The sequence below is a fragment of the Anser cygnoides genome, chromosome 2 (genome assembly GCF_040182565.1).
Source record: "Anser cygnoides isolate HZ-2024a breed goose chromosome 2, Taihu_goose_T2T_genome, whole genome shotgun sequence".
Taxonomy (NCBI): domain Eukaryota; kingdom Metazoa; phylum Chordata; class Aves; order Anseriformes; family Anatidae; genus Anser; species Anser cygnoides.
Genome location: NC_089874.1, coordinates 33,912,063 through 33,924,299, shown reverse-complemented (window position 1 = coordinate 33,924,299; position 12,237 = coordinate 33,912,063). Strand labels below are relative to the sequence as shown.

The following is a 12,237-nucleotide window of genomic DNA, read 5'->3' as shown; positions in this document are numbered from 1 at the left end:
AGCAAATGACAAGTAAAGGGCTACTCCTATTGAAAGCTCTAACAACAATCTTTGTAAGGTAGCGGTTTTGTTTTAAAGTATTTTAGACATCCATTTTTCCTACAGAAGTCATTGGATTCTTCTTTAAATCATTAAATGAATGCAACAAGACAATAAATCCATTAATTTACAAGAAGGCTTTTGATTTATCCATTCTCTCTTCTTGTTGTCACTGACTGGTAAGTCATAAACAATAAAGAGCACCCACCTCATTCTCCAAAATAGCTTTGAAATTTGAAGATTTACTAAACATAGAATGATCGTCTATTTAAATCTTCAGTAATTTTACCATACCGTCCAAGCACCATAAATCACTAGTGACATTGGCTAACAAGGGTTTAAGAGTTGGAACATGCAGTGTAATAAATTTCCAGACAGTTAAAAATCACTGTAATTTTATTCTAATGCATTATAGATTGCCTGTAATGTCATCCTGGCCGGGGTGACCCATTTCTAATTTTGAACAGCTGTTCAGCTCGGGAGTTAGTTAATGATTAAATATAAATTGCCTGATTTATTAGTCTGAATGGTTGAGCTTCCAGGTCAATGCTATATAGACAAAATCATCAGTCTTGATGCTTTTCAGAAGTTAACTGTCTCCTGTTCTAGTCAAAAAGAATTTATTCTCAGCAGAAAAGATGTGACATTCTCAATTAATCCTTTTAAATATTTTCCCCTTAACTTACACAATAAGATTGCTAATAAAACCTCATCTTGGAGAAAAACTTTTAACCACGCATAAACATTCAAAACCCAAGACTCAGAGACTACCTATAGGCAAGAGCCATTGGCTTCCACAGGGTGTCCAAAGGCTTTGAGGGTCTGCAGGGTCAGGCCAACAGTGACTGATTAAGGCATCTTGAGACAAACAGAAATTCTCATATGCACAAAACAACACTACACATCACTGACTTCACTGCTGTTTCTATCAAAACAAAGATTATTCACATGCTTTAAATTTCTAACTATACTTATTTTAGAATCACGTATAAAAAATGGATGTCTTTTTATATTATTATTATTATTATTAGTTCTATATTCCTACAATGCTTTTCTTCTAAACTGATTTAATCTTTTTAATTGCTAAATTCTGCTGAGAGATTTGCAGAAACAAAAATGTGCTTTCTAAGATCACAGAATGAAAAGTCACAGGAATCTTATGAAATCCAAGTTAAAACATTTAAGAAAAAATTATTCAGACTGCTGTGGAAACTCATGTAGTAGTGTAGTTATTCTTTGTAATTTTAATTTAGTGTTATTTATATTTATCCATCAAAAAAGGATTGTTAAAATTCTAGATGATGAATCAAGACAGCACGATTTCTGTAAAGACTTTGGAGAGGATGCACAGCAATGCTGTGGCTGACTTGAATGGTTAGTGACCATTAAATAGGCACGTGTTAGCTTTAATGATGTTTGTCTACAAATAAAGGTAATAACCACATTGAAATATGTATAATTTTAACACAAATGCATTTCATTCTTATTTAAAAATGAATAGTTTCTGCAAAAGGAAAAAAAAAAAAAAGCAAACAGCAAGTATTTGATTGGTGCCTTCTACTTATTTACAATCTAAAGTGCAGTTGGGGGCAGACGCAGGGCAACTCCATCCTGACCTAGAGGATTATTCAGTCTTTCTGCTCGTTAACTAGAGGCTGCCCAGACTGTCACAATGTGTTCTCAGTTGTATATAAATGTGGTGACTTAGTTATCGAGATTTCTCCTTAGCAATCTCGCCAATATCAGCCATTCAGTAATACCTGTGGGTTTTTGTTTTTAACAGGAAATGCAGAGTAGTATTTCTCAGGTGTGGTGCAGCACATTTTATTCCTCAGAATTTTATTTTTATTATTTTTTTATTTTTCCTTCCATTTAAATTATTTCTAAGGAGGGTCATCTTGTTGCCTGTCACCCCAGATTTTTTTCCATGCTCTATCCTCAAAATTTAACTTCATGTTTAACAAAACACTTCAGATATTTCAAAACTCACACTACGTAGAACATTCAGAAAATCTTCTTACCTCAAGGCCCTTGACCAACACTTCAGCCAGCTCAATAGTTTTGGTTGGTTGGTTGACATCATCTTGACATTGGACTTTCTCTGCAACTGCTTTCTCAAATGATGAAGCTGTGAGTTTACACAGATTGCCACCCAGGATCTATTTTGAAAAAGGATGGGTAAAGTATTATAGCTTAAGGTTGCTTTTTGTTTTTGTTGTTTTGTTTTTGTTTCAAATAACATATGAATGACAATACTAGTAGATAGCACCTTTAAGTCTGAAGGATACAAACTTCTGAGGAAAGGTTTATTGCACTTTGTTCTTTCTACAACTCCTGGCACAAGATAAATAAAAACAATGGAGAACAAAACCATAATTAAAATCCCTTAAGAAATATTTATTTAAATGATGTAGATTAGGTGTTTGGAGATGATTTTAAGAAGGGAAATATTTCTGCTAGATGACAATGATCTGTATTATTGCAGAATCTGGAGATCCCAGACAGAACTGCAAGTTTATTGTGCTAGATACAGTACAAGTGTCCTAGGACATTGTAACTATGCTCTGTGCATTCTGTGTCATTTAAAATTGTACCAGTGAGAAAAAAAAATGCAAGAAGACACATTATTATTATTATTATTATTATTATTATTATTATTATTATTTTATGGAGCCTGATGGCATAAGGAGATCCAGCAGTTTGCTAGTGGGCAGACAGGATGGCTTTACTAGTGGTAGGAAAGAAGGCAGATGTCCTGGATGACGATCCACACTTGAACCACGGCCTTATGCACTCTGCTCAAAAGACAGCAACGTGCCATCCCTCTGCTTTCAGAGATTTCCTACCAAATGCACCTGAACTCAGTATCAGCCACAGCTGCCATATAACAAGGCTGCAGAATTTAACTAGATTTGCTTAACTGAGCACATAGGATGACATGGTATTGTTAGATAAAACATCTAATATAAATATATTTTTCTGTTAGCACCTCTATAACTATGTCAAAAGACACTTAGAACAGGAGCTATCTTTTTATTGTTGCTGAAGTTTCAAGAACCTGTCCACCTGAAGAAGTCTAAGAAATATGGTAATAATCAGTCAAGAGTAGTCAACAGGAGAGGGAAAAAGAAAAAAAAAGCAGAAGTTTCTTCTGGTTGTAAAAAATAAAAACGACAAACTGTTGCTTTTGTTCATAAAAAGAATAAACAAGAGGAAAAGCATGGCCACTGTATTTATTTGTTTTTCTGTCATCAGAAGGTAAACATTTCCATTGTTTCCTACTCAGAATTAAAAAGAGACTCCTTTCCAGCTCAGCAAACTGCTTTGTTTCTCTAGAGGAACTACAGAACTAAGGATGGTAATTTCCACTTTAGAAGAAAAAAATTGCATCTCAGGTTTAATGGAAGAATAGCAGCCAGAGCAAGGAGCGCATAGCTCCATGAAGCTTTCCCACAGCTTTCTATTTTATTTTATTTTTTTTTTAAACACAGGTACTATTACTTACAGCATTCCAAGTTTGCCTGCACAACAACACAGACCTGACCATAGTTAAGATGCACTCATCCAAAGACTCCAGGCTCAGGTGGTAAATAGCAGGATAGATGGCAAGAACCTCCTACAGTGAGCAAAACAGCAAGGTCTGTTGCAATTTTTTTGGGCCATAATATTCTCCTATATCAGAGCACTTTCTATATCACGACCTCTGGATGGGCAAGGTGTTACAACAAAACACACCAATCCTGTTTGTCACTCTTTCATAGGATGTAACATAAATAAAATTTAAGGGTGTCCTGGTTCCAGTTAGGACAGAGTTAATTCTCCTCCTAGTAGCTGGTAGGGTGCTATGTTTTGGATTAGGATGAGAAGAGCGCTGATAACATGCTGATGTTTTAATTGTTGCAGAGCAGTGCTTACACCAGGCCAAGGACTTTTCGGCTTCTCGCTCTGTCCTGCCAGCGAGCAGGCTAGGGGTGCAGCAGGAGCTGGGAGGGGACAGACCCAGGACAGCTGACCCAAACTGGCCAAAGGGGTATTCCATACCATCTGACGTCATGCTAAACAATATATAGGGGTGGCTGGCCGGGGTGGGGGGCCGGCTGCTCGCAGATAGGCTGGGCATCGGTCAGCGGGTGGTGAGTAATTGCATTGTGCATCACTTGTTTTCATACACACTATTAGTAATAATACTATTATCATTATCACTATTATTATTATTATTGTTATTATTATATTCCTGTCTTAATAAACTGTCTTTATCTCAACTCACCGGCTTCACTTTCCCGTTTCTCTCCCCCATCCCAGAGAGGGAGGGGGGAGGGTGAGCGAACGGCTGTGTGGTGTTTAGCTGCCGGCCGGGTTAAACCACAACAAAGGGTAACAACAGCAGAATTACATACTGCATTTTATATCCCAGTAATCTTTGGGATAATTCACATTTTAAAATCAGTTGTTACTGAGAAAGTTATTGCTGGGATCTATGCTCTCCATCTCAGAGCAGAGAGCCATTCCTCTCCATACTGATCCTGCTTGGATTGTGCCCTTGCACAATTCTTTTCAGGCACAGAATATTTCACAGTATTCACGTGTCCACATGTAAAAATAGCGGTGGTAAAGTACAAATTACACAATCTTTCTGCAAAAGGGTTAACTTGGCCAAATGTTTTTTAGCCTTAACTCTAATAAGCATACTACTTCATCTTCTCTTTTATTTTTGCATGCAAGTCGTACTTCTTATATGTGAATGCAAAATCATAGTTTTCACAAATATTTTTAGTAGAAAACTACAGTCTCTAAAGATGGAAATCTGATTTCATTTCACTCAATATGCTTACAAACTAATTGTTCATGAAAAAAACTTTTTTTCTTTTCTATTTCCTAACCTGTTTTTCTTTCCATTTAGTGTAAATACATAGCAATTGTTCAACGGGATGGACAAATGTATGTGTTAGCATGTTTAAGTTTTAATATAAAATAAAGGATGTGTAGGCATCACCATCATCCTCAGAGTTATTTTCAGTCATCTTTAACACATTCTAAATATTTAAAAAACATACTGTATTAATATTAGTACTAGTTTGTGTATGTTTGACATTAAAAAAATGCTGTGACAATATTTATTACAATATTGCCCAAGTTTGATAAGAATTTAATTTGTCATTTAAAGATATATTCTGGAAGCCATGCAAAGTGAAAGGAGGTTAGTTTACTGTGCTGTCTAGGCTGAAGATGTATTATTGATTACTAACAGCTGCACCAATCATCATTACTGAAAATTGCTGCCCACAAAAACTTCCATATGAAAAATATGTATAACTCTCCTCTCTCTCCCTGCTAGAAGAAAGAAGCTGAGTTATGAGTCAGGGAGCACAGCACATCCGTGAATGCAGGAACAGACACTAACATCACTAACAACTGATACTCTGCCTTCAAAGTCTATTCTTTAGAAAATCAGAGAGAGGAAGGTGGGAAAGAGACAGCTAAATAAATGACCAGAAGGAAAAGGGCAGGGAATGAATTGAAGGATAGGGGGCAACTGAATGTATGGATTGATGTCTGGATACTGATAAGAAAAACTTTAATGCCACTTTAATGTGATGAATTGAAAGAGACAAGATAGAGGAGTAACTGGTTCATCACTCTTACTGAATTTGTTTAGCTCGAGAATGGAGAGGACTACTGGAAGGCTAGCATCAATAAACGACAAACAAAATCTCTATCTTTGCCGTACTGCTTGATTTGATGCAGATGCAAATGGATTTACACTGGTGGAGTACCTTCTTCCTGTGAGCTCTGCATACTGGCCTTGTACAAGCTTAAAAGAAATTTGGCTCCTCAGTGGACGGCTGATAGGTCAGCACAGCATGTCTGCTTCTGAAGAAGTAGCGTTGAGATGTAAACTTCCTGCAGATCAGATCCAGCCAGCAGGCAGCTCAGATAGAGAGAAATATATAAGAATGCCTGCACAGCACTTGTGACCTTCCTTCAGCATTAGAGGACTTTTTGTTTTTACAGGCTATGGACGCATACAACTGAAGTAAGGAACAGGAGCTTTCTACAGGCTAATGGTGCACATAGGGTTATCAGCAGCTAAGGTAAACAAAATCTAGGCACTGAGAAATGCCTGCATTGTACATTGTTTTTCAGAATAAATACAAGTTTGCCTTCTCTGTATGCTCATTTCACAGACTCTCTTATATAGTGAGTTAAGATGCCTGATATGAGCCACTTGGAACTGTTTGCACAGGACAGAGGTGCATATTACAAAATACTGAATCAAAATATTAAATGAAAAAGATCAAGAAGTTACCATGGTTGGAAAAATGGAGCTGATGAAAGTTTGCTAGATGTAAGTCCCTCTGAGAAAGAGGAAGACATTGGTGAATATTTATACAGCATGCTAACTCTAAAAATGGAAACCAGCAGAAAGTCAAAGTTTCATTCTGAACTTGTATCTTTTCATCAGCTAATCAAGGTTAATGCTGCTGCTGTACATAACAGACCTCACCTTGGGAAATTGTATTGAACATCATGTCCTTTAGCTTTGGGATTAATACAAGTTTCCAGCTGAGGAACTCAAGCTGATTTTAAATGTAAGGCTGGACACTACAGTTCCTCAATCACATATAGGATATTTAGTAGGAATGAAAAACTGCAGACTAAATTATTCCTTGTTGACCATGTTTTCTGTATGTTTAGATGGAGAAAAAAACTAAACCCTGAAAGCTACATGGAGGCTCTATGAAATGCCAGCTGTAACTATGGTTAAAACTAAACCAAGACTATTGTTGGATTTCATGGAATTAATGAATGTGAATTCTGTTAAAAAGCAGAACTGCAAAGGCAGGAAAGGACCCTGCTCTGTACCTACCAATCTGCAGGGTTCAATCCACCTACTGAACTTTATTAATGTTTCAGCCTGTCATTATCCTCAATCCTCTAGGTAGAAAACTGGGCACTAAAGACCGGATGTCAGTGGAAATGCATCTGTCAGCCATACAATTTTATTTTTTTTATATTTGAAACTTATTGGATTAACATTTTGTAAAGCGGGTGACACAGCCCCAGCTTCTTATAATTCCAGATGCTTAAACTTCCTGTTAAGATTTCTAGTTTTTTTTTTTTTTTAAAAAAAGCTCTGTTGCATGCTAATTTACAACTTTGTTTTCATGTTTTCATCTACTTGCCAGTCCTGGGGAGAAAAAAAAAAAAAAAAAGGCTTTTATACACATCTTCATGATACGTACTATGCTTTTATAGCCACGTTGCTCATTTCCAGTCTGGCACACAGCTATCAGATAGGGCATAATTTAAACATGTAATTAAAACTAAGTTACTGCAATCACTTTCAAGTCTTTTCTTTAAATGACATTTTAAAATCTCTCAACGAACAAGAAATTACACTCTTTCTATCAGTACAATAGATATATAAATCATCATTAGTCCAAGTACGCATAAGATTATGCACGGTATGCCCTATTTGGATACAGACTATGTATAGGTAAGTAGTTTGTAACTAATAAGCAACTTCAGTCACTACTTCAATCAGTACAGAAAGCAGCATGACAAACAAGTTGAGAACCCTATTGCCAGCTGGACTATTTGCAATACATTTGAATGATCATTTTGCATTGGTCTGTGCAAAGAATTGTGCTGTAATTGAAGCTTTTGAAGTAAAATATTTGGAGATTACACGGCAAAATATTACAAAATGAAGGACGTACATTTTTCTTGAGAGATGAGATATAACATGTGGACTGTGAGAAGCAAACAGACTTTTCTGGATAGGAATAATATACCTTCAAACCAAGATTTTACCAATATCCTCAGTAGTTAGATGGTAGATTAAAATCTGAATTATGGAAGTATATATATATATTTTTAAGTTCCTTCACGTATAAAAATTGAATCCTATTTTGCTATCTTCAGATTTCTGGACTCAGTCACAAAGCAAGTTTCTCTGAGTAAAATGTGTGCAGCGTTTTTTCACTATACCAAAACACCATTCTCTTACCTTTCTCTCTTGTTACAAATACATTTTAGCATACATTATTTACAAACTGCATAGACAAATATTTCTTTTTTATTCTTTTACTGAAACTCATCTTTTTTTTTTTTTTTTATTTTTACAAAATATTATCAGATGAACCCCTGGAGGTTAGTGAACCAAAGTTCCAGCTCAAACCAAGCCTTCAAACTTGCATCTGGTTGAACTTGACTTTTCAACCTCATTGACTGATGAGGTTAAAAATGACGAAGAATAATGAATGAACAATAATCAAGACGTATTCACAAACAGCTCATTTTTTTTTTCCTTCCAATATACACTATTTTACATTTATCAACAGTGAATTTCACCAGCTCGGGCAGATAATGGTAGGACAAGGGGGAAAGCTTTTAAACGAAAAGAGGAGTAATTTAGATTAGATGTTAGGAGCAAATTCTTCACTCAGAGGGGGGTGAGGCACAGGAACAGGTTGCCCAGAGAAGCTGTGGATGCCCCATCCCTGTAGGTGTTCAATGTCAGCTTGGATAGGGCACTAGGCAACCCAGTCTAGAGTGTGGCATGCCAGGGGGGTTAGAACTAGATGGTTTTCAAGGCCCCTTCCAACCCAAACCATTCTATGATTCTATAGTACTCTCCATTCAATAGACTTGTGAGCTCAGGAGTTCATACTGTTATGAGTAATAGCTATTGGAGAATCACAAGTTATAGCTACTGCTCCCTAAAAATGTTCATCAAGTTGATCAGCTATTGTATGAATCAGTTATAAAAATAATACTTTTAACTGGAACCTCCCACCTTGTAAAAGGAAGCCTGTCTGAACTTGCACTATGGGTTGTATAAAGTAGTTAGGAAAAATACTCATATTAAATGACAATGTGTCAACTGCTAGCCTAACACAGGAAACAGATAACTGCAGAGGGAACTGCAGCTTTGTCTGTGGTGCAGAATTCTTCCCAGTAGGAACTCAGCACAGCTAAAAAAAAAACTGCTGCTAACCATCTCCAGCAAAATTTATGAAGAGATGAAAGGAGAAGTAAATAAATATGAAAAGACAGGACTAGACTCTAAGTTGGAAGCTTACTGAACAGCAAGATTCCTTAAAAAAGAGAAGGTGCTTTGAGATACGGCCAGGCAAGGAAAAAAATAAGACTCCATGAGTTTTAGCGGTGACTGATGTGTATTAAAATTAACAATAAAAAAAATATAAGAAAACATTAATGGCATTTTTGTCCAAAAACTATTTGCACTTAATAGACATACATTGCTATAGATGTGTGAAATAATAAAAATGATTTTTCAGTCAAGCTATTTTTTAGTGTAGATACAAGCTTCATTAGTGCGGATGCGCTTTGAACTGAATAGGCAACTTCAAGGTTACAAGGCTGTATAACATGTTGTACAAAATACATGTTGTACCAGAAGAGGAAAAGAAATGAATGCTATCTTTGCTTAACCATTCAATCTGAATCTCCTTCCGAACAAGAAAAACTGGGTACTATGATAGCAGGAGAAATAACAGGGAATTGTTGAAAGAAAGAATGAAACTTTCAGATAGGATTGCCCAAAGATTTCTAAGTCTTTCAGTAAAAGAAAATCTCACTCATTCTCTTAAATTGATACTTTAAGAGAAAACAGTGAGAATAATCCCCTCATTACAAAATTTTTCAGCCTTCATTTATTGCTTGGTAGCTAAAACTGTAGGATTTCATATCTAAATATTACAAAAAAAAAAAAGTCTTCAGGCAAGTCAAAGTCTTCTAAAGCCTATTAATGCCATGTCTTTTGAACAATTTAAAGCCTTGTTTGCTAAGTCAGGGTAATTATCTGCAGTAGAGGAACTCCTTCCACCTACCATCTCTCAAGATACCACAACATGTCTTTGTCTGTTTCAAGAGTGCTTTGTGTTGCAGCTACTCCATTAAATGAATAATTAATAAACAACAAATTATCCCTCTGAAAAATTCAATGTATACTTGGCAATAAACCTAGTCTGTTCAGATAACAGCTAAAACTTTCATCAGTAGAAGTCTATAGTCAAAGTTTCCACTTCTTATGAGTGTGGAGATGTGTGTATGTGTATGGAGGTCGTTCAAAAAATCAGAGGAGATTTGATGACATTTTTATGACATGATTAGTGACAAGCATAAACACAGACAAACATGAGGTACCAAACCCTTTCTGGAAGTTATTCCTATAGTTCAATAGGTCCTAACTCATATATAACACTTGGCTTATATACCTAGTAAAAATCATAGCCAACTAGTTATATCAATTCTCATTTTGGTTTATTAATGTATTGGGTATAATGTGCCTATATGGCTTTGAGGAAATTCAGTGAATTTCTTATGAACAATTTTGTGTACTACTGCCAAAACCATTGCAAATTTTTCAGTAGGTTTGCAGGAAAAAATAGTGACAATGCTTAATGTGAAGGTATCCTTAATACTTGAAACTAGGAAGTAATAAAATCAATAAAAAACAACTAAATTAAACAACAACAACAAATCAATAAAATTAAATGGTCTCAAGATATTAGAGAAGAATGCTTATTAATAAAGCAGTACTTAAAAGAAGCTTTTTCCCAATCATTTCTAGTTTTTCTGTAGCTACTGCAAACTGAGCATTTGCCTGGACCAATGCACAGCGCTTCAACTCTACCTCGCCATACAGCTTGAGAAGGCATGCAATATAAGTACATTAGACAAAAATTTGGTCTCACATTCATTATTGAAATTGCAAATAACTCCTGATGAAAGTCTTTCATATAATCCTGCTAGTCTCTTATTATATATACTTGCTTTAGAGTCATCCTTCTACACATTAGTGAAGCATGCAGAGATTTCTTTCAATATTTACCTAAAGACTACAGGAGGTTTAATTATAGTTTATGTAAGTATATCTTAAGCAGAACTGAGTACATCCCTAAGGTGGGTCTACTCTCAAGCTAAAATAAATTTATATGCAACACTTTCATGGTTTTAGAATACAGGTGGAATTCAGGCATTAAGTTTAAGTAGATATCTAAATTGAGTAGCTGCTTACTATTTTGTAATTGCATATCATGATGTATAATACATGCTATCATATGAGGTATGTGTATGCTATCAAACTAGGATGAATGGAGGAATCCTGCTACCACATGCTCAGGGGAATCACTGCTGATGAACTCCATGTCTTACATTCTAGACAGCCAGACTCAGATGGACATTATCAAGTGAAACGTACATCTGGAGATGAATATTTCCCAACTGTTGTGTCATAATGACAATTGAAAAGACTGGGACAGCCACACATCTTTTACAGCCTTCTACAAGAAATAAACACATGCGTACATGTTGTTAAGCACTGAATACCTCCCTCTCTATCTGTGGTTGCTGTTGCATTCCCCCCAGAACACTAAGCTTACTAAGATAATAAAGACCTTTAAAAAGAGAAATTCTCCCATCAATGTTAGTAAAGAAAGGAACTGACAATACATATACCTCATTGAATTTTACTACATTGATAACCCAGGCACAGAGAGCAGCTGCTGCAAAGGATTTTGTATGAAAATAATTTGGGTTGAAATCTGGATCTTTCAAGAAATGTTCCTTGATGACTTTCAGACAATTCTCAGGAATGCCTCCTTATCATGGCTGATTAAAGTTTGCAAGAAGTCATCAGCCTGAGAGAAGTTCCAGTACATTAACCCTTTTCCATTTCAGATAACCAGACGCTTTCTCCTACTTTCACCACAAACGCAAAACTGGAATCCTGCACTAGGTTATTGTTTTGGAAATGTTGTGCAAAACAAAAATATAATTTCCCCAAAAAGCTGGACATATTAACCCTCACAAACATATTTTGTGATTTTTGACTCACTTAAGAAAATTTTAGAGATCAGATAAATATCATGAAATTCTCTCCCTTTGACTTTTCTTCTATTTTTCCTGTTAATAAATTGCAATGGAGCCCAGGCTGGCTTAAGATTGTCACCAAGCCCACATAAAAGAGGACAATGCAGTGTCAGATCTTATCCCCATAGACTCAAACTGTGAGAAAACAAAGATGTGATTTAGTCTATCCATCTCTGGCTCAGATTTTTAACTATTTTTTTCCCCTCTCTCATCTCAGATACTATGATGTCTCACTGATCGTTACCTTTCCTATAAAGACTTCTGCAGCGTTCCTGCTTTGGTCTTTGAGCACATCCC

The 12,237-nt window shown here is 35.9% G+C and overlaps 1 protein-coding gene and 1 long non-coding RNA gene across 16 annotated transcripts in view; one reads left to right on the top strand and one right to left on the bottom strand.

Annotated features, from left to right (window-relative positions):
* Positions 1-12,237, bottom strand: part of DNAH11 (dynein axonemal heavy chain 11) — an 80,725-nt gene that overhangs the window by 36,968 nt on the left and 31,520 nt on the right. For all 15 annotated transcript variants that reach the window (XM_066991810.1, XM_066991805.1, XM_066991812.1 and 12 more), the window contains one exon: positions 2,061-2,198. In XM_066991810.1, coding sequence (XP_066847911.1) covers positions 2,061-2,198 — 138 coding nt within the window. The remainder of the gene's footprint in view (positions 1-2,060; positions 2,199-12,237) is intronic.
* Positions 4,146-11,161, top strand: LOC136790036 (uncharacterized). The gene is made up of 4 exons (XR_010829175.1): positions 4,146-4,172; positions 6,052-6,131; positions 6,225-6,385; positions 10,640-11,161. It is a non-coding gene; the product is annotated as an uncharacterized lncRNA (long non-coding RNA).